Genomic DNA, 23050 nt, shown 5'->3' on the forward strand with positions numbered 1-23050 from the left:
GGAAACCCGAGCTCGCCCTCTCGCTGGTGCTGAAGGCTTTAGCAGCCCCAGCCCTGGCAGCCCGGGGCCCACGGGCCCGGCGGGGGCGGAGCGGCAGGAGGTGGGAGCGCCGGCCGCCCTGACACCTGTCGTGGGCGCGCTAGGTCGCTGCAGCCCCCAACAGCCGGCGGCGGCGGCCGCCACAGGAGCCCGCCAGCAGCGGAAGGAATTAAGCGCCCGCCCATCCCATCTGACTCGGCCGCTCCCCTCTCCTCCTCCTCCTCCTCCTCCCCCTCCTCCTCCCCCCCTCCTCCTCTTCCTCCTCCTCCTCGTCCTCCTCCTCCTCCTTTCCCTTCGCCGCGGCCGCCTCCTCCACCCGGTCCCTGTCGGCTTCTAGGCGGGACGCTGGTGCCTGCGGGCTTCGCACCGCGCTCGGGGCGGAGAACGGGGCTCGCGTCCGGGGGCTGCCCCGGGATGGCGGTGAAATAGGGGGGCCTCGGAGAGGCGCCGCCACCCCAGGCTGCGCTCGGGGGCCCGCCACTCCTCGCTGGCGACATGGGGGACCCGGTAAACCGCGAGAAACCGCAGCTGCACTACGCGGTGAGTGTCCCGGCGCGCGCAGAGGCGACAGGGGGCGCCACTTGGCCAGCCTGGGAAGGGCCAGAGCGGGGTTGATGGGTCCGTGCCTCCCCGGAGGTCCTCGGTCGGGGTTAGGGGGTGCAGGGTGTCGCGTCCGTCACCCCCAAGTATCACCTGCACAGAAACTCGGGTGCACCTTAGAATGGGAGCCCCCACCGGGGGAGCCCGCGTTCCTTTGCCCCGCGCTGTGGGCACTGCGTTGGGGGCCAGAAGCTGGGCCCTGCTGCCTCCTCGCCGCTGGCCAGGGCTGAGAAATGGGGGCTCCTGGGGCCAGGCCCACGTTCGCCCATTCAAGATACGCTGCAAGAGCGAGAATAGAACTGGTCGGGAGGCAGGGCTGCTCCGTGATCAGAGCGTGTGGGGAGCAGACTCTCCAGAGACAATGCTGCAGAGCACTTTGGGGTGCAGCCAGTTTGCTTCTGGAAAAAAGGGTGTGCATTTCCCTGAGAGTTTGTGGCAGGACGGAACGTTGCACATTATCTGATGAAAACAAGAGGTCGCTAGGGGGTCTGCCGTGACATCTCTCCTCCCTGTTGACTCAGTGTCTGAACAAATACCTATTGGGGACCTACTGTGTGCTAGCCACTGCGCCGGACACGGGGCCGCAGGACAGATACCACAGACTCAGAGCTCATGGGCTTTTCCCCCTTTAAAGAAGGAGTCGAGATTTCAAGGTTAATGACTGACTGACCAAATCCAGATTCTAGATTGAGTTTATTTTTGAGAAAGAGGAGAGATGTTTCTGAGGACTGAGTACTCCTTCTGAAGGTTCTGAATGCTGCCTGCTTGAGGCCGGCAGACAGCCCCGGTGGCTTACTCCAGTCTTGCGACATTTTTTTTTTCCAGTTGTGAGTTGTGATGTTTTGAGACAGGCTGTTGCGACTGTTCTGCCATCTGCTACTTTACTGAGTTTTCCTTGACATGATTTTCACTGCTGAGATTGTGTGTGCTGCTTTCAAATCGGAGAGAGGCAGGCATAAAATGAAGACAAGAATCAGCAGTATTTATAATTAGGCTGATAGATATCCGTCTGGAATGCCTGTCCTCCAAAATGCACTCTTAACATTAAAAAAAATTTTTTTTTTTTTTTAAAGAAAGGAGTGGAGGTGGACAGAAACGACAGGTACAGAGGTCCTGGTTCCTGTTGCCAGGGTGGATCCTCGATCAGCTGGGGGGGGGGGGGCATTGGGCTAACCTTAAAGCTCTGCCCTTTAACTTTGCTGGGCTCCGGTGGGGGGGGGGCGGATGAGGGTCTGAATTAGAAAATTATTAAGGCCCTTCCCAGGCAAACATTCTAGGAACCTCACGATGGCTTTGTCTGGTTTTGCCAGTTACTTGCCTCGAAATGACAAGGAATGTACTAGTAGGTTACTAACGCTCGTTCATTTATTTGGAGACACTTGCAGCTCAGTGATTTTCCTTTTAAAGTCATATTAAGGTTCATCCATTTTCAGCAGAGGCTCCTTTGCACTGAAGAATCTAGAGTCTGCTCCTTATGCGTGGTCGGCATCTTATCCCACCACCTCTTCTGGATTTTGAACTGTGTGCTGGTGCCCTTTGATTTGCAGTCTGAGGTCTCTATGCCACTTAAAAGGTAGAGGAGGAAAGGTGAGAAGTGGTTGCTTAATTTAAAAAAAAAAAATCTATTCAGAGCACCTGGGGGGCTCAGTTGGTTAAGCATCAACTCTTGATTTCAGCTCAGGTCATGATCTCACGGTTCATGGGTTCAAGCCCCATGTCGGGCTCTGTGCTGACATTGGAGAGCCTGCTTAGGATTTTGTCTCCCTCTCTCTCTGCCTCTCTGCCTCTCTGCCTCTCTCTCTCTCTCTCTCTCTCTCTCTCTCTCTCTCAAAAATAAATAAACTTTAAAAAGTGTATTCATTCTTTGAATGATTATTGCCTCAATTATGCAAATACATCCCACAACAATTTAGAAATTATTTCCATTCAGCTGTTTCATTCTGCTAAAAGCCTAAACTTAGAGTCAAGCTAATGCTAACACCTCTTGCACTCTGAAGATTTGCTGATAAAATAGCCCTTTATTCTAGCGCAGATTCCCCACATGCATATTTTCTGCTTTAGGATTATAAAAAAGAAGATTCCAGAGGGAATTTGTCGGCTTTCAGGTTGGAAGAAGTCACCCGGCTCCTCTGAAGTTTTTCGTGCGTACTTTAGGGAGACGAAGCGGCAGCATTCAGCAGCTCTGTATCAGCCACAAGTCAAAAGAATGTTCTTTATTAAGTGTGACCCATCGCTTTTCATTTTAACATAACCCTCTATGGCTCAATATCTATTCTAGCGCCGCTCTCTTCGTTCGCTGCCCACAGACTGGTTTAGGTTAATTTCAAAAGCTTGTTTTGCCTTTTTGCACAAATATTCCACTTCCTTTGCTCCATGTGGTTCTGCCCCACTGCGTGTTGTCCTGGGGCTTGGGGGCTTTTCTTTAGTCTGCGTCTTCCTGGAAAAAGAATTACCCTCTGTGTGTTCTTAGTACCTCTTGCCCACTCTGAAGTATAATCCACACGGCAGGCATTTAATGCTTTTTCATCTGTCCAAGGCGAGACTGCCTGTAAGAAATCCGCAGCTCACATTTTATTCACTTACCAAACATTCGTGCAGTACCTGTTGTGTGCCAGCTATTTGGCCAGTTTTCCAAAGAGATGATTAAATAGTGAGAATGTTAAGAGTTGCTATGGACTCTTCACTCCTCCTTTTAAATGGTTATAATGATCACAAGGAGAGAGACACAAACACTCGAGTAGACGAGAGCACCCCACATTTATGTAGTGTTACGCTTGCCCACAGCATAGCACAACCGTCCGCTTGTTTTATCATCATAATGCGTTTTAGCAGCTAATGTTCTTCTCCCACGGTTTTCCCACATTTGGTGTGTGGTGACTCCATCCTTCCAGCTGGGTGCCGTCCTTGACGCCTTCTGGTGACCCGATCAGTTTTGCATTTTGAAATGCCTGCTTTGAGCCCGGGATGGCGGGGAGCGTGAGGAGGAGCCAGAGTGGATCCTGGTATTTGGGCCAGAGAGAGATGAGAGAAGGATGACCTACATAGGATGGCAGCTTGACTGGAGGTGGAGAGCAGTTAGCACGCTGGAGAGATACTTAGGACATGGAACCAGCCAGTCTTCGTGTGGATGCGCCATTGAGATGCTACAGTGAGTCGGTCAAGGATGACATGCATGAATCAATAATTTCCACATTGTTGACTCGCGTGGCCAAATAACTCTTGCATCGGATGGGTGTAGACAAAACCCAAATTTTAAGGTATCTGTTGAGTTCAATGCCACGTCTTTCTGTCTTTCTCAGGGTTTCTCAGCCTCCGCAACATGAACATTTTGGACAGGATAATTCTTTGTGGTGGGGCTGTCCTGCGCACTGTAGGATGTTTAGCAGCATCCCTGGCCCCTACCCATTAAATGCCAGTAGCATAGCACCTCCTCCCCAGTTGTGACAACCAAAAATGTCTCTAGACATTGCCAAATGTCTCCTGGGGGGCAAAATCGCTGCCACTTGAGACCCACTAGTGTGTGTGATTTTTCGTGCATGTTTTTAAGAAGAGGTGACGATTATGGTGTAATAAGAAGATCTGAAAGGAGAAGACATGGTAAATGTGGTGAATAGTATGTATACTATTCAGTGATCATGCAGAACTTCGGAGGGAGGCCGACGCAGAGGCTCAGAGAGAGGCTCAACACAGCACAAGTGCTGGGGACAGAGTAATGGGTGACTCCGTTTCAGCAATCACAGCTTTAACAGTGTTCTCCTGCTTTTGCTGATCGCCCAGAGTTAGGTTGCTTGGCCTGGGTTAGAGATTACGTTAGCCTGCCTTCCCCAACAATCCTCGTATGCTTTCGTCCGTTAACCACAAACAAAACATTACGAACCTTGCCTGTCTGTCAAGATCATGCAACACATGTCTAATTTCATGAAAACTCATGCAGTCAAGTATGGTGACTCCTTCAGTAGAATTACCAAGCTGAGCCTTAGTTTTCAAACAAATGATCAGAGGCACTTTGGAGAAGTTCCCTGAATACTTTTATCCGAAGCAGCTCCCTGGAGTCACCCACTTGCTTTCATCCCCTTCTGTGAAAGGGGAACAAGAAGAAAGTTTCATGACGCCTCCTGCTAACATAAATCTATATGTGGGTGACACGTGTTCTGTTCGCTGAGGCGCGACAGAAAGCAGGGTCATTAGACTGTGACCTGGCACCGATCCCTGTGGAGCCCAGCTGTCAAGGTGCAGCCACGGCCGTGCCTTGGACGGGTCCACTTCTGAACTCCACCGTGGCTGACCTCACTTCCTCTTTGGTGCACTTGCCTCACCGTCTCTGCTCTCGACCACAGCCTCGACGTTAAATGCTGACTATTCCCTAGCTCTAGTTAACCCCTCCTTAAGGAAGTCACTGGAAGGTCTAAGCCGCCTACCCTGAGAGGGAGCCTGTCTGTACCACAAATGGTTAAGGTCTTCGTAGGAGAGTTTCCAAATGTGCTCTCTATGAGCATTTGGTTTCCAAAGACTTTGAAGCCATTAAGTTCACTTAATTCAGTGGTGCTGATTAGGGGACATTCTTTGGCAATTCTGAAGGCACCCTGAGCTGGGCACTGTTGCAGGGCTGAGCTGATACGAATCGGTTATCATCCATCAGTGCTGCCAGTGTAGACATCTTAGGAAATTGTGCAGGACTTCCACTGACCTGCTGCACGGCCCGGAATTCACTTTTGTAGCCATCAGCTTGTCGTCTGTCTCCTCATGAAAGCAAACATTTTGCATGTTACAAATAAAGGGGAGATTATTGAATCCCCTTAATTAACAGCTCTGCTAACTGTGGGTACCTTTTCCACCCCCACCGCCACCCCATGGCATGCTTTCTCTTCTGTTGCTCTCAGAGCTTTTCCTTCATGTGGTCCCTTTGGTCTGGAACCCCCATCATCTTAGGAAGCCACATCTCGCACCCGTTAAGCCACTTCCTAAGCACTGCTGTTAACTGACAAATCATCAGATTCCTATTGCGTGTCTGGCCAGTCATCGGAAAACAAATACTACTCTTTGCCTAGCCCTTTGTGGTAATAAGGTTCTATTATTTACTCTTTCCCGTTCCCCGCGTTGTGATAACCCTGGGCCAAATGCACGTGAGTCTCACCTTGGCTGTGATGCTGTCGTCTGGTCATATGCAGTCTTCAGTGGCTTTCCTATGTCTCCCTGGCTCCTCACCCGCGGCGCTCTCGGCCTTTCCCGCCCCACTAAGTGGCTGCCCGCTCAGGGAGCTGCCCACGCCAGAGCAGCCCGGGGGCAGCCCTGCCGGGTCTGCTTCACGGCACTCTCCACACCCATCCGCTCATTTCCGTCTCTGCTGCTGTCACGTAAACCCACACACCGGTCATCCACACTCAGACAACATGGTAACCCTAGAGTCTAATCATGGGACCAGTGAGATCTCTTAAAAAGCAAATGAAGTTGTGACATTTCGGCGCATAGAGCTCAACAGTTGGTTTCCATGACACTGAGCCTGATCTCTTCCTCCGTGACCTTGGCCTTCCAAGTCCTCCTCCATGACTCTCCCTTGCCTTCCCACTGCCCAGCCACATTAGTGTCCCTTCTGTTCCTCAAGTGTGGCCAGCTTGTTCCCACCCGAGGCATTTGCACTTGCTGTCCCTTCTGCCTGAGATGTTCTTTGTGTTGCAGGCTTTTATTGTACCCTCCAAATTGCAGAAGAAAATGTCACCTTCCCTGGCTGCTCTTTCCAAAGTGCTGCTGACCCCACTCAATCACCCCTGATTATATCACACTAGCTGCCGCCTTTGTATTTACTCCTTGGTATTCTGTTACACATCGACTGCTTGTCTGTCTCTCCCTGCTGATGTGGAAGCACATGCAGGGCAGGGACCCACTCATTCTTTTCCCACGACAGCCCCACTGCCGCGAGTGGGCCCGGCACAGGGCAGGCACCCAATGAATGTCTGGGAGTGGGTGATGCCCTTTGTAATCTTGGGCCTTATTTTCCATTATTTATTTATTTTTTAAATAGTTTATTGTCCAGTTGGTTTCCACATAACACCCAGTGCTCACCCCCACAAGTGCCCTCCTCCATGCCCGTCTCCCCCCTTCCCGTCCCCCCCACCCCCATCAAACTGAGGGCTGTTGGGCCTTCTTTTTAAAACATTTCCTGGCTTCTCTTCTGTGTCAGACTTTAGCTGACTTCTTGATTTATTAGCGTCTAACAGCCTTGTCTAAATTTGCTCCCTCTATTCTCATTTCGCTGGAATACCGGTTTATTAAATCTGTTAGTCCCAGTTCTAAAATTAGGAATCATAATCTCCGCGCTAGGATGTGAGCGTTTCTCAGGAAGCCTCTGTGCATGGACATTGGATCTGTGACCATATGTGAGTGAGGAGCTAAGGTCTGCCTCTGTCCAGTAAGCACTCACTGGGGATGTGATAGAGATACGTCGACTCCGGGGAAAATGCAAAAGGAAGGAGGAGGAGCGAGATGGCTCCCCCTAGCTGAGAGAGAGAGAGAGAGAGAGAGAGAGAGAGACAACAAAGGAGGGAGAGAGAGAGAATCCCAAACAGGCTCCGTGTTGTCAGCGCAGAGCCCAATTGGGGGCTCAGACTCACAAACGATGGGATCATGACCTGAGCTGAAACCAAGGGTCGGGCACTTAACAGACTGAGCCCCCGAGGCACCCCCACTCCCCCCCACCCACCACCACTCCGGCTTTTCATTCTCAGATTTTCTGGTTCTGACGTTATTTTCAAAAGATCAACCTTTCTGATTTCTTTTATTCTTAAAGACATTCTGAATACTTAAAAACTTGAAAGATAAAGATCAAATAAAGCAACAAGGACTCCTGGCAGTCATTATATGGTACCACTCTCTCCTCTGTCCTTATGGTGACAGCTTGGATGCAAATCAGGGCCACTTCTCAGTTTGGATGAGTTCTACACAAAGTATAAGACTCATTTGTTCTTTCAAATATGATCATTGTTTCTCAAGCCTCTTCCCTTTAAAGATGTCATAACCATTTGAAATGAAATCTGGTCGGGATTTTCTCCCCTCTTCCCTGGTTATTTGACACATCCCTTGAACTCTTCTAACTTAACTATTTTGTATAGTATAATTTGAGTGTGTGGAGTGTCAGCTAAATTAGATTTCTGAAATGAAGTTTTCAGAAGAATTTGGAGTTGTGGCTTTGGGGAAGAGTTGCCATGGGAACAGAAAAAGACGTTCAGATGAATAAACTTTAAAAATATTTTTGAATGACCCCTTTCTGCAGCTGACTGAAATATCTGGTAAAGAAACGTGTAAGTCAGTCCAAGTAAAATAAAAAGGCTAAAAGTTTCTCGCCGGCATGTGGGGCACCTCAGCTCTGCGTCTGCGGAGCTCCCCTGAGCCCAGTGGGTGCCCCTCCACCCAGGGAAGGACTTCCTGACATGGCTCTGGATTCCTTACTCGGCAGTGTCAGGGTCGTGTTAATTAGATCCACAGGGTAATAATAGTTTAGCAAGAAAATAGAATGTCGAGTTTGCGGGAAGACTTGGAAAATATGTTTCTGTGGAGTATTTATTTATGCGCATGACCTTCAACCGTCCCATTCTGATGTCACTTTGATGGTCTAAGCAAAATGTAAAACACAGTCCTGACATTGATCTCAAAAGATGAGGCATTCTCTCTCCTTAGCTGCTGACTCACAGCAGGTAGAAGCCAGGACACTCGGAAAGGCTCAACTTCAGGAATGAACCATCCCTGATGTGCCGCGACGTTTCAGGGAACCCATGCTAATGCATGAAGCATTAGCAACGTGGGGATGCTGTTCCCACGCGGGCACGGGGAGGGGCCGGTGTTACCAGAATGCAGTGACTTCCCACCCCAGGCAAAGTGACCCTGGAAATGTGGCCCCAGCAGACTGCAGCCAGGTCAGAATATGGAGAAACAGGCATGGAGTGGGAGGGCCAATACCCTGGCCTCTTGGTCTTCACGGGCTCTCTCTCTTCCTACCAAGCCCAGCCCATCCATTGAGATGCGGCCCACTGAGATGAGTCTCACAGGACTCGGGCCAGCCCAGGGAAGGGCGGAAGTTTTTGTTTTGTTTTGGCAGAAGTGGGGGAGAGTTTGCAAACACAAAACTCATCCCGTGCATGTTCGGTTTTCTTTAGGGCTTCTTTACATTATGAAAGACCCTAAATTCCTGAGTATGCGGAAGACTTTCAGATTGCTTAGCATGTCTCTTTTCTCTCCCCTGTGGGTTATTTTAATGAGCACGTTTAAACTAGTAATGTGTTACGGCAACCCATCCATATGTGGTGTGCATGTCTTGAAAAATATTCATATTACAAGCCTATTCAAGTACTTACTCTTCACTTACTAGACCATGATATATTTTACGTATGTATCATAACGAATTTCACATTGAGGAGCTCCATGCTTAATTCAGAAATGCTTTGGCCTAAATTTATTAATATAAATTTTAAGTATGATGGGTTCTCCCCCCTCTATGCCCGTAAGAATAGTCTAATGTAATTGATATTCCAAACAATGTAAAAGGAAGAATCGATGTGGCTCTTTTTCTGGCTGATGGGTAAAGAGCTTTAATCCCTAACGTTCTACATCAACACAAAATGGGTTAAAGCATGCTTCCTTCCGTGAAAAGTTATTCGCCTTTATATCTCTCTTGGTTAAGGAGTGGTTGCGAGTGAGGACTCCCATTTCAACCTGGACTGCAGAAAGAGCCTCTCATTCCCAAGTTAGTTCCCTCTCAAGGTCTCCGTGTACCGCCATCACAGTGTTCATCTCGCTTTTAATTGCTTCCCTAAACACCATATTCACTACAGACAGAGCTGAGAAATCCAAACGGGCAGAGGCCAGAACCACGGGTGTAGCTGGATTCCGTTTCCTTGGCCACGTGTGGCATGTACCTGACACTTGGTATCTGCTTGAATGCCAGCAAAATTAATTAATAACTGAGAGCTCTTAGAAATAATTAGGCAGACTTAGAGTAAAAATACCAGCTGATATTTATTGAATGCTTTCCACAAGCCCTTGACATTCTGCTATTTAATTCCTCAAAAGAAGCCTGTGAGGTAGGTCCTAATGTCATCTCTGTTTAAAAGATGAGGAAATGCAGGAAATTAACAGTAGAACTCCCCTGTGACCCAGCAATAGCACTGCTGGGAATTTAACCAAGGGATACAGGAGTGCTGATGCATAGGAGCGCATGTACCCCAATGTCCATAGCAGCACTCTCAACAATAGCTCAAACGTGGAAAGAGCCTAAGTGTCCATCCACGGACGAATGGATCAAAAAGATGTGGTTTATCTATACCATGGAAGACTACATGGCAATGAGAAACAATGAAATCTGGCCTGTGTAGCCACATGGATGGACCTTGAGGGTGTTATGCTGAGCGAAATAAGTCAGGCAGAGAAGGACAAATATCCTATGTTTGCACGTATAGGAGGATTAGGAGGAATTAATGGAGGACCAATGGGGAGGAGAAGGGGGGAAATGGTGGGGGAAAGGGAGAGAGGCAAACCATGAGAGACTCTTGAATGCTGAGGACAAACTGAGGACTCATGGGTGTAGGGGGGGAGGGGGGGAGATGGGCATGGAGGAGGGCACTTGTGGGGATGAGCACTGGGTGTTATATGGAAACCAACTTGACAATAAACTATTGGTAAATTTAAAAAATAAATAAACTTAAATTAAAAAAAAATGAGGAAATGGAGGCACCGAGTTTAGATGTTTCAAGGTCACACAGCTGGTAAGAAGGGGGACTAGGATTCAAATCCTTGTCTGCTCGACCACCGAGTCTCAGCGCTTGAACCACCACACAGTGGCTGATGGGTAAAAGGGAAGTGGCTTGAAATGATACCTTTGAGATGATGCTTTTAAAACTTTCATTTTGTAATAATCGTAGACTCAAAGGAAGTTGCAAAAATACCACCGAGAGATCCCGGCTACCCTTTGCCCAGCTTCCCTTGATGATAGCCTCTTACATGACGATAGTAATGATCAAAACCAGGGCACTGAGACTGGTGCACCACTGTGAACTTGTCTACAGACCTTGTTTATATCTCATCGGTGTTTTACGCGCGTTCCTTGGTGGACATGCGCGTGCGTGAGAGATAGAGTAGTTCCGTACAATCTCCCCCCGTGCATGGACCGACATATCTGCCACCACATTCAAGACACAGACCTGTTCCTGTGCCACTAAAGAACTCCTTCACGCTGCCCCTTTGAAGGCACCCCCTTCCTACCTGCCCCCGTCTCTAATCCAGGCACCCGCTCACCTGTTCTCCATAAAACGCCACCTTTTAAGTGACTCCGTCTGTCCCTCCAGCGCAATGGCAGAATACCAGTTGCCACTCATCACTTCTGCCGAAAACATCCCGAAACGTAACGGGAGAAAGTAAGGTGCACTGATAATGGGATCAGAGCGGAATTTTGTGTCCTTGTTGTTCGTAACACACACAACCGTGAAGAAAGAACAGCCCATTTGGTATTTGTAGCTGAGTGCCATGGGACTTCTGTGAGTCCAGCTCTTGTGTTTTCCCTCGCCGAGTGCTTTTGACGGAGACACCGCTGACTTCCTCAGCTTCTGCATGGCCTCTCCACGCTCCCTCTCTGCATGACTGTTCTGACGGAACGTCCATTTCAGGAATGACAGCCGCGCGGCTGAACTTGCAGCAGCCTGGAAAAGGCACATGGGAGCTCGCACTCTGCCCTCCAAAAGCATTTATGAGCGAGGACAGACACAAGTCCTGCATGTATTTGCGGCAGCCGCTGTACGGCAGCAGAAGGGTCATGTAAACCCCGGCGTCCGTGATATACATGCATTTTTATTCATTCATTTCAAAGGGAGTGGCGGTTCAGAGACCTCTCTTGGGGAAATGTTTGAACCTTATCAAGATTAGCTGTTTCAAAAAAAAAAAAAAGAAAAGAAAAAAAGAAAAAAAGAAAAAAAAAAAAACCTTAATAGCTGTTTTTATTCAGGATGGCCGCAGAGTGAAACCTTATCACAGGGACACAATTAGAAAGACTTCCTGCATTTATTTGGCTCCAACTACTTTAAAAAAGGCGTAGAAAGTGCTGATACTGTCTGATTCTTCACACACAGACAGGCACACTCTTATTGGATACTTTAATGATTGCAAAAGTTTACTAAATGATTTGCCTGGCTCTTTTTAGAAACAGAGTAGGCCAACTTATTGCTTTCGATTAGGTAGGCAGATAATGCCATCTTTACCACGTAGGCACATCATATCACCATTGCAGCGGGGGGCTGAGGAGAACCTGGATCTGAAGAAATGTAGGGCCTTCTGTGAGATTTCTGCACTGGGGGACACTTTTTAATTTGGGCTACCTTGAAAAAGAAATGAAATCCTGAACTCCTGGCACGTGGATGCATACAGACACACTAAATGGCGCTTTACTATATAGTTCTGTCGTCTGAAACGTAGAGTCAGCCCTTTGTCCTGGTTAGCTGTTGCTGCACTACTACGCTACATGACAAACTGCTTTGAAAGTCAGTACCTTAAAACAGCCATCACTTGTTGCCGTGGCTCCGTGGGCCTGCTGGGGCTGGCTTGTCTGGGCAGAGCTCAGCTGTTGCACCCGAGGTCAATCTGCTAGTCCCACAGGGCTCGGCTCCTCAATCGGTCCTGTTCTATGTGTGTTTATTCTGGGGCCCGGGTTGATGGGGCGGCCACCACCTGGGGAAGTGCGGAATCGACTAGGGATTCTTAATGCGCAGGTGGACTCTGGTGCACGCTCCTGTCTGCCTATCTGCCATTGGCCGGGGCGAGTCACATGTCCACGCCTAATGTCAGAGGATAGGGAAAGAACGCTCCCTCGGCGACTTACCGGGCCCTGGTAAGTTGTGAGTGCAGCGAGAGGTGAGAAATGGGGGCAAATTGTTTCCCTGACCATAGCATGGAATCAGATTCTTCTGAACATACTGATGTTTTTAGGAAGGTTGCAAGTCTATCTCATCCCCCCCCCCCCCCCCCCCCCCCGCCGGTTTGGTCAATGAGCGCTTTCTGTCATGGATACCAATATATATTTCCTTATGACCTTATTAGACAACAAAGGCAAGATGATGGGGCTTCCCCGCTGGCACCAGTCCTCACAAATCCACATCGATCAGACAGAGACTGAACAGAGGTCAAGGGACTATTATAGATAAAGAATGAATAATAATGTTACCATTAAACAGAATTATCACAGTCTTCCCGTTTCCTTGTGCTTTGCAGCTCTGGCTCCTCAATCCATCAAAAGGAAAACATTCTGAATTACCCCCCAGGAGATTTTTTTTAATCTGCTGGGATATACTGGTATCGCTTTAAAAAGATTTATAAATTTAACTCCTGTTTTAAAACCAAGAGGAATTGTAGATGAGGCCATTTCTAATTGGAGGAAGAAAGGTATATTTACTCCTTTGGTTCAAACCAATCAGAGCCAGCTTTTGGAAATCCAGTGGTTAATTTGGTCAATTTTGACATGTAAACGGATAAGCTAAATTAAAAATAATGCACAAGATAAAACCTCTCCAAAGTTTAAAACCTTTGCCCTGTCTTCCTTCGTTGTATCAATTGACTGAACAGTTTCCAGATCCTGGTGTTTTTCTCCCCACTGCCCGCCCCCCCTGCCCCAGTTTGCTCTGTAGTTGATCTTACCTAGTAGAGCACCTGCTGGATTTCAGTCACTCGGTTGTCTAAATCAGGGGTCAGCAAACCATGGCCCATGGACCAAATCCAGACTGCCACCAGCTTTTTTACAGCCTGCAAGCTAAGAATAAGCATTACATTTTTAAACACTGGGGGAAAAAATCAAAAGAAGACTGTTTCATGACATGTGAAAACTATATGCAATACAAATTTTAGCATCCATAAATCTAGTTATGGAAACAGACACACCCATCATTTATATATTGGCTATGGCTGCTTTCGCACTGCAACACCACAGTTGAGAGATTGCAATGGACTGGATGGCGTGAAGCACCTAAACCATGTTTTATCTGGCCATTTACTGCAAAAGTTTGTGGCTCTCTGGTCTAAAACTATGCTTCATGTAACCACAGACACTGTAGATAGGTCTGCTGTTGTGTAAGAACCCAGGCAGAAGAAAGGAGACACACATCGCTTGAGTGGAAGGGAATTCTGGGAACATTCAGATAAGGGCAGAATATCAATGAACATTCATTTATTTGGCAGTAGGTGTGGAGAACTGGGTATGTGTCCAGCACTAAAGGAAAATTTCAAGAAGATCATATCTAGTTTTTAGTCTCAGGCTTCCTCTTGGAGAAAAAGTAAGAGGCATCCACATATAGGTCATAGTGTCTGACACCTCTCTGCCTTGTCTAATTCTCTAAGTCACCAGAAAACCCTTTGGAAGTTTTCAGTTAAGCCTAATATTTTTTTTCCCCATAGCTTCTTTTGCAAATATTCTAGGCAGAATAATTTTCATGAGCATTACTATTCTCATAGTAATAGAACTCCTAGAACTCTGACAGTTCACAGCGGAGAACTGAACTCTGAAAAATGTCATTTTCTCATTGGTTGAAAATGCCCATTCCTCTTGTTTTGCATTTGCGATTTTTACATCAGTGTATCCAGAACTCCCTCAGAGGAAAGAATGTAAAGGGCCTCCAAGGGCTGACCCTTAAAACACCGCTGCCCTGTTCATTAAGCTCTGTAGCGCTCGCTGTGTGCTTAGCTACAAGAGGTGTGTGGTGAGAGCTGTTAGTCCTGCCAGTGAAGCCTGTGTTTTGCCAAGGGATGTGGCCCCATCTTCTGCTCTGTGCTGTTTCTTTTGGCTGACTCTTCCACATTCTTGTGACCCTCTGGATGGAGATGTCTGTACAGCTTTCGGCCTACAACGTGGCTTCCTGCTATCATTTCCTGCAGGCCTTGTCTTAGATCGCAGCAGCTTCCCGAGTAAATGTCACCTTCGTGTCTCCTAAGGGGAGCTTGGGAGGCCCCCAGAACCTGGTTCCCACCAGATATGAAGCCTAATGTCCGTGAGTCGTCTTCTCATTGGACTCTGCAGGAGGGGGAGCCTGGAAGTCTCTTCAGTTCCAAAGTGAGCGGCAAGGTGGGGCACCGGTCAGAGAACCAGGAAAATGCCCCTCAGGATGGGGATCACGTGACCCCAGAGGAGGAAATTCCAGTTGAAAAGAGAGACCGGGTCAGCTCCCTCGTGAGAGCGAGTGTACTAGCCTCAGAAACCGGCACCCTGTGGCCCGTGAAGGCTGCTATCAGAAGCCCGTGGATCGGCCTGAAGAAGGGTGTTGTGTTTTATGGCACTAATTGGGTGGTACAAACCCAGAGCGAAACATGATTTATCTACTTTCTTTTTTTTTCTTTTTTTAAACTTTAATTTTTTTTTTTAAATGTTTTATTCATTTCTAGGAGAGAGAGAGAGACAGCGTGAGCAGGGGAGGGTCAGAGAGAGAGGGAGTCACAGACTGAAACAGGCTCCAGGCTCTGAGCCGGCAGTCAGCACGGAGCCCGACGCGGGGCCCGAACCCACGAACCGTGAGATCGTGACCTGAGCGAAAGTCGGACGCTTAACCGACTAAGCCACCCAGGCGCCCCGATTTATCTACTTTCACAGTTGTGCTGGGCTGGAGGGTAATGCGGAAATGACTCAGTTTCATATACTTGTCATGTTGACCAATGGTCAGTTCATTAAAAGAGAAAGGCAATGTGGGAACAGTATTTTCTTGAGAACTATAGTGTATGTATATATGGCAGGGGCAACGTCTAACTCACCGTGATAAGAATCTTGTTATTTTCTAAAAGCTATATGATATCCCCTTGTTAATTAAATTAGACCTCAATGAGCGTTCCCTAAAATAACAGCTCTGTGATTAACTGGGAAGTGCTCACAATGTTACCAGGTTGCCAAGAAAGCTGGTGGCTTCTTCACCAGTCACAACTTTCCAGAATATTTTTAAAGAGACTTGCATGTCTAGAAACTTCACCAAAGCCCTTAAAAAGCTGTGGAACTGGATGTCATTTGGGACAGTTTTGTTTGCCTGACTCAGACTGTGATCCAAATTTGGAGGAGACGAAACCTCTTCAGGGTTTCTTCTGCAAATAAAATAAAGAATGTGTGCTATAAACTGTTCTAACCTGTTAGACTTTGGGCTCTTTTTTTTTTTTTTTTTTTGTGGGAAAGGGATGCTGGAAGCAGATAAAATGGACACTTTTGACTTTCATGAGGAAATATCGCATGATGGAAAAATGCGGTCTATTGGTCGGTTGTCACCAGCTCTTCATTTTCCAGCGGAGAAAACATGTTTGTGGGTCTGATATTCTGAGCTCTCTTTGCAACCTTTAGCTTATTTGTTACTTAAACGTTTTTAGGTACTACAGACACCACAATCTTTGTATAGAAGAAGTAGGATTTTGTTAAAGGAGAAATATTTTTGAGCTATATTTTGCATATGTGTATGAAAATATAATGATTTCTACAAATCTGTAGTGACAGAATGTAGATGAGTGATTACCTAGGGCTGGGGGTTGGAAAGGAGGGGAGCCCTAATGGGCACCAGAGTCGCTATTAGGGTGATGGAAATGTTCTAATATTGGATCGGGCTGATATTGCAGAACTCGGGAAATTTACAGGTACATTTTATGGTATGCAAATTTTATGTCAATATAGTTGCTTTTAAAGAGTCTGCACTGACTAGAGAATCAAAAAGTATTTATTTGCAAATGAAGAACTGAAGTCCATCTTATACAACCACACTTGAAATACATTAGCAGCATTACAGCCTACCTTTTTTGCTTCTAGGCCACTCTCTTAGAAAAGTTAAAGCGTAACACATGACAAAAAGCACCATTTTTTTTTTTTACTATACTTTTGTGGATAATACAGAAACATCTCACTGAACTAAACATCAGACTTCTAAGAAATTTGACTTTCTCAAATCAAAAGCCAAAAAGGCAGCTGAGCAACTGTCATAATTGTCTACATAATTTGATGAAAATCTTTAAGACTGGATTACAGTTATGGTTGCACAATTTGGTAATTGACTAAAAATCATTGAATTGTACATTTAACGTGGGTGAGTTTTACAATGTATAAATTATACATACTGTGATAAATTTAACTTCATAAATGTAAATGTGAATATATACATAGAATTCCTTTCGTGACATAGGTCCAATGCCTGCATTCCATATAACGAAGTCACCACCACCACAGACCTATAGTCTTCTCCTCCTCATCCTATTTGGGACATTTGGCCTTGACCATGTGACCCTGAAGTGTGCTTGGGGCTATTGAAATTACTATCCTAGTTTAAAGTGAGTCTACTGGAAACAACTTTTCACTTATTTTTTCCCCTTTATTTTATTTTCTAGCACAATGGAAATATCCCATTCCAACATTACTTTCTTTTCTTTCCTCTCTCTTTTTTTTTTTTTTTCTAATTTCTATTTATCATCCCCTTGCTTTTGTGGTCAAGGTCATTCAGACCCCGTGGTTCCATTCAGATGGGCTTTTTCTTTCATGGCAGTTCAGAAGACCGTCCCATGATAGCTGGAGATGGGTGCACGTTAGAAGGGCTAGCACAGACAGACACACGAATTTGGGTAGGGACGCCTTGCTCTGTAAATCTAAAGTGTAGCACCATTTGTTTAATGTCTCTGTATAAATCCCACATTTAAATACAGGTCATACACTGAAAGTGTACAATTCAGCGGCTTTTGGGGTATCTATGGGATTGTGCAAGCATCACCAATAGCTAATCTTAGAATATCGTGTCCCCCCTAAAGGAAAGCCCGTATGCACAAGCAGCCACATTCCATTCAACTCCACCACTCTCCAGCCCCTGACTGCCACCAGTCTGCATTCTGTCTCTATGGATTTGCTTATTCTGGACATTTCGTATAAATGGAATCATACAGTCTTGTGGTCCTCTGTGACTGTCTCCTTCCACTTAACATAATGTGATATTTCATCCTATGGAAACACATTGTGTTTATCTATTCATGACTTGATGGACATTTGGGTTTTTCCGCTTTTTTCCTGTTATGAATAATTCTGCCACGGACATTCATGTAGAAGTTTCGTATGGATATGTATTTTCATTTCTCTTGGGTATGTGCCTAGGAGTGGAACGCATGGCACCTCTATGTTTAACCATTTGAGGAGCTACCAAAGTCGAAGGAGTTACTTTCAAAGTGACCACACCGTTTCACAGTCCCCCCAGCAGCGTGTGAGGGTTCCAATTCTTCCACATCCTCATCAACACCTGTTATCATCTGTCTTTTTGATCATAGCTATCCTAGTCGGTGTGACGTGCTATCTCACTTTTCTTATAACTTGTAGTTTTGAGCAAGCGCACGATAGAAGGTGATTATTTGCTTTACAACACTATTTTCTCTAGTGCTCTTTTTAAAAAGCACAAAACTACCTGTATAATTAAAACAGTGTCCTTTAAAAGAAATAGCTCACCACAGTCCGCACATTCCAGCAGTATCCATTACAAAAGCAAAGGGCACACAAAGCCCCCTCCGCCTGTCCTTGCCAAGGACTAGGCGTGCCCTTGAGTGCTGAGGCCCTGCACCACCTTTGCGGTTGTCCGGGAGGGCACGGCAGGGGTCCCCCAGCTCAACGGCTCTCTAGCCCTGGCTCTTGGCAGCAAGACTCTGAGAAGGCCAGAGGGCGTGTGGCCACAGGCCCCTGCTTGTGCTCCTGAGTGAACCCCTGGCATAGATATCCAGTGAACCGTGGGGTGCAATTCAGAGACCTCCCTCCCCCTTCTCGGAGGACTGTGGAACCAGATCGACCTGGCTGGGGCCCTCGTTGTATCTGTCACACCTGCAGACGTGACGTTTAGGTTAAGACATCCAGGCTGAAGAGGTATTAGGTGGCAAAGAGGAGAAAACACTCCAGGAAGAAGGAATAGTCTGTGCAAAGACCCTGAGGAACACAGAGCGTAGCAGGTTCAAGGAACTGAATGAAGAACGTCCAAAGTGAGTTGGAGGGAGAATGGCATAAGAAACGTTTAGAGAAATGAGTGGGAGTGGGCAGGAAGCATTGTGGGGTCTTGCGGGCTACAGTTAAGGATGTTGGATTGTAACCTAGGAGCAAGAGAAAGCTACTGAAATATTTTAAGCCTTGTGACGGTGTGTGTGTGTGAGTGTGTGTGTGTGTGTTATGATCAATTTCCTCATCCATAAAAAGGACATGATGAAATTGTGTTATAGCCTTTTGAACACTCAGGATAGGAGGTCCTTTATTACCACGGCACCCATAGGTTCTCCAGTCCCAGGCTTTTGTCAACCTTGATAGGAAGAATTCACGGATGGCTACTGTGGGATCCTATTATTTTACAATCTGCTTCACTCTGATCCTGGCTTCTGCTCTGACACCCACTGAACACCAACTACATCGCTCCACTAACCAGCAACAGAGAGAGTCCCATTGGTTTAGTTTGGGTAGTGGCATCCATGCTGGGAAGACCCTCTCACTATGCCTTCTCACAGATTCCTGCTGATTGGGTGACTGTTGGATCAGTCGCCACCTCGGGCCAATGAGATGTGGCTCAGTGTTGGTATGTGGTACCTGGTTGGAGTTTTGTGCCTAAGGAGCCCAAGTGGCTGCTAGCCACAGCAGGAGGGAACCGTGGGCAAGGATAGGACATTGTTGACCTTCTCCATAACGACAAACAAGCCACTGCCAAGAGCGACAATAATAAATATCTTGCAAGGATAACAGACATCGTAGGTGAAACTTATACAGTGCTTCCCACACTGGTGACAACAACGCTTGTCCCATAGTGTACATTGAGAAGTTGGTTGCCATTTTTGTTACTGACCATCCCATTCCACTCACCCCCCCCCACACACACACACACATACACACATCATCTCAGTAGGCTCTGCTTGACAGGTTACCAGGCTGGGGTCTTAATCTTTGACACAGGACCCAACGATAACACCTTTGACCAATGGTTGGATGACTTATAGCTCTATTTTCATAGTTTCTTTAAAGTTATGGTACTGAAGTCATTTTTTTTGTTGTTGTTGTTTTTTGTTTGTTGTTTTTTGGGGGTTTTTTAGTTATTAATCTTACTGCTCCTTCCAATGTTTTGTTGAATAGCATTTCATCGTGTTTGGGTTAAGTGATTTATGGCCGGCTCACAAATTCTAGTCTCAAGATTACAGTTACTCAGAAATTCCGTAGGACACTCATTGTAACAGCAGATATTAAAAAAAAAAAAAAAAAAAAGAACTGTAGGATAACATTCTTCTATCTGATTCCTCCATGACGCTTGAATTTCATCTCATACCTCCGAACCATCCACCTCCAAATGGCCAGTAAGTATGTGTAACATACATACAGTTGACCAATAAGGACATGGAAAATGCTCAAAATCATTAGTCATCAGAGAAATGCAAATCCAAAGTACCAGGAAATACCACTTCATACCCTCTAGAGTGGTAACACTAAGAAAGTCAGATAATAACAAGGGTTGGCAAGAAGACCGGAAAATTGGAACCCTCATCTACTGCTGGTTGGAACGTAAAATGGTGCAGACACTATGGAAACCAGTCTGAAAGTTCCTCAGACAGCTAGATATTCAGTTATCATCTGACTCAACAATTGCACTTCTAAGTATATACCTCAGAGAAAGGAACTGTGTGTCCGCATACAAACTCTAACGTACAGAGAAGCATTATTTATAATCGCCAAAAAGTAGAAATGATCCAACTGCCCTTCACCTGATGAATGGGTAAATAAAATGTGATACACCCATACAGTGGAGTATTATTCAGCAATAAAAAGGATCAAGTAGATACATGCTGTGTGGCACGGATGAACCTCGAAAACATTGTGCTGAGTGAAAGAAGCCAGCCTCAGAAAGTCACGTATTGTGTGATTTGATTTATATGAAACGTCTGGAATAGGCAAATCCACAGAGAGAAAAAGTAGAGAAAGTAGTGGTTCCCTAGTGCTGGGGTTGGGGGCAAATGGGGAATGACTAGTAGGTAATGGGTGTCTTTATGATGGGTGATAAAAATGTTCTAAAATTGGTCATGGTGACGGTTACATAACTCTGTGGATGAACGCTATTGAACCCAATGTCTTAAAAGCATAAATTGTATAGTACGTGAATTACATCTCAGTGAATTGGTTATAAAAATAAGCAAAAAAAAAAAAAAAAAAGCCAACCAATGCTACACTTGACGGGTGTACCCCACTGCACAGTAATTGTCTAGGCACGTTTACTTGCGAAACAAGAACTCCTCCGTTATCTATTTATGTTTTACTTTGCCATATATGTACTTAAGAAAGTTCTCGGTTTACTGACAATATATATGTGGCAGCCGGTTTATTTTATGTCATGGGAAACAGAAACAGAATGAGCAGAGGACTGTTTATGCGAGCACAGTCTGGCCTTCTGCTGGAGACTGGGATATATTTTAATGCCCCAAACCACCCACATACCCCACACATTCATCAGGGCCAACCTGCTGGGAGCGCCTATGACAGCCAGCCACAGGAACCTCGGATGCATTTCATGTGGACGTTTGTAGACAAATGTAGCATAATCTGTTTAACCGGTGTGGTGGTGGTGGTGGTGGTGGTATGTGTGTTTACAGTGTGTGTGCGTGTGTGTTTACAGCAAACTCGGTCAGAAGGCCCTAGGCAAAATTGTGCTATGAACCTCCAGAAAGGAAGAAAGATCAGTATCTTTGAAAGTGTACTCTCGCGTGGTCTCAGTTGTTCAAGGACTGCTTTTCCCAGCTGAGGCCTGGTTTAGTCCTCAGTTGCCAGAGGGTTCAGGAATGGGAAAAAGAAGCTTCCTTCCAATATCTACTCCCTATCATCTTACTCGATGCCTTATATGTATACTTTCTAATCCTTGGAACAGCTCTCCAATGGAGTTTATTGATCTCATTTTTTGATGGGGAACTGAGGCTTGTAGATGCCAAGTAACTTTCTCAAGGTCAAAAAGAGACTGAATGATAGGATTGGGTTTTGAACTCATGTTAGCTGATTTGAAAGACCATCTTCAGACTCTTTCATGCTAAGCTGTTTTCCGTCTTCCCAAGGAGAGATGACACCCTTTACTCTTTTGCTGTTGACCTAATCATAATCGTTAATAAAACTGAAACCGAAATTCTTTGAGTTGACATCGATTATACAGCAATTCAGTATTTAGACCAGGAGCCAAAGATTTCCAATTTCCATGCCAGACCTTAGCCATTCAAATTCTAAAATTAGTTGGCTTTTTCCTTCTGAAAATATAAATCATATAGTAAACCCTTAGTTTTTAGGATAGCAGCCTGCAGAGATAATTAATGATTAAGGAAAAAAAAAAGAAAGAAAGAAAGAGGAAAACTGAAACTCTCTTGAGAAGGAGAGCTGGGATCCAGTGAGCACGTGCTTTTATCCAGTGATGTCATCCTTCATTATAGAAGGAAAGAGTCGTGGCAGCCCATTGGTAATAGGCTCATGCGAAGCTCATCTTCAGAGCTGGAAAATGCGGAGAAGCAGTTGCAGACAATGAAGGGAAAAGCAAAAAGGGAAATAGAGGGGTAGGTCTCTCCTGGTAGCAGCCAGCTGGTCACCTCGGACTTGGGTGGGCACATGTGGCCCCTTGGGGGTAGAGGTGAAGAGCAATGGTGGGATAGCCATGTGCCCATACTGTTGACAGTGGGAAAGGGAGAGGGCAATGAAGAGCCAGAACCAAGAACTGCTCTACCATTCAGAGGAGAGGCAGCCAGCAGCCCCTTACACCTGGCCCAAAAGGATGCTGAGCTGAGTGCCACATTGAAGAGACACTCACTATCAGTCATAATGGAGCGGCACTGTGGATGGCTGGAGACACATTCACTTCGTGTGGTAAGACTGTGACAGGCTCGTTTGGCTCTGAATTTGATAGGTACTTTCACCTCTAATGATGCCTATAAGACTGACGGGTTCAGTGGCTTTAAAAGACAAGGAAATGTCTCCATTAGAAAAATAAAAACTCTTCCAATAAGATGGCTCACACATAAACTTTGGGATCTCCGGGTTGCGTGCTTATCTAGAATGACTCATTCCTCGAGGATCCAGGGTCACTGAGGATTTACTGTACTGGGCCTTAAGAACTGTAACCTGCTCTTTTTAAAAAAATATTTTTGGAGACATTTTTCCTTCCTGAGGTTACCCACAGCAGTATCCTTTGACCACATTTGCTTCGAGCTCTAGATTAGAGGAAAAAAAAAAATCTATAGCCACCCACAAATACAACATTTCTTCAGAGGAGGCTCTCGGGGGCATAAAACGTATGAGCCAAAAAGAAAACGTGGTTCCTTTTGGGAGGTGCTGTTACTTTCATTGAATTCTAATTACATGGACTAGGTTTTAGGTGAACTAAATGCAAAGCAAAAGGATTACTCTTCTTTTTTAATT

General features: G+C 46.0%; 1 protein-coding gene across 2 annotated transcripts in view; it reads left to right on the forward strand.

Moving 5' to 3' along the window:
- Positions 1–23050, forward strand: part of ARHGAP6 (Rho GTPase activating protein 6) — a 469960-nt gene that overhangs the window by 230238 nt on the left and 216672 nt on the right. Inside the window, exon 1 of one of the 2 annotated variants that reach the window (XM_039234270.1) lies at positions 356–579. The exons of the other annotated variant lie outside the window; for it this stretch is intronic. Coding sequence (XP_039090201.1) covers positions 535–579 — 45 coding nt within the window. The 5' untranslated portion in view covers positions 356–534. Of the gene's footprint in view, positions 1–355; positions 580–23050 lie in introns of those variants that run through there. 2 annotated transcript variants of the gene reach the window in all.

Source organism: Hyaena hyaena, unplaced genomic scaffold (genome assembly GCF_003009895.1).
Source record: "Hyaena hyaena isolate Hyena2069 unplaced genomic scaffold, ASM300989v1 scaffold_85, whole genome shotgun sequence".
NCBI classification, from domain to species: domain Eukaryota; kingdom Metazoa; phylum Chordata; class Mammalia; order Carnivora; family Hyaenidae; genus Hyaena; species Hyaena hyaena.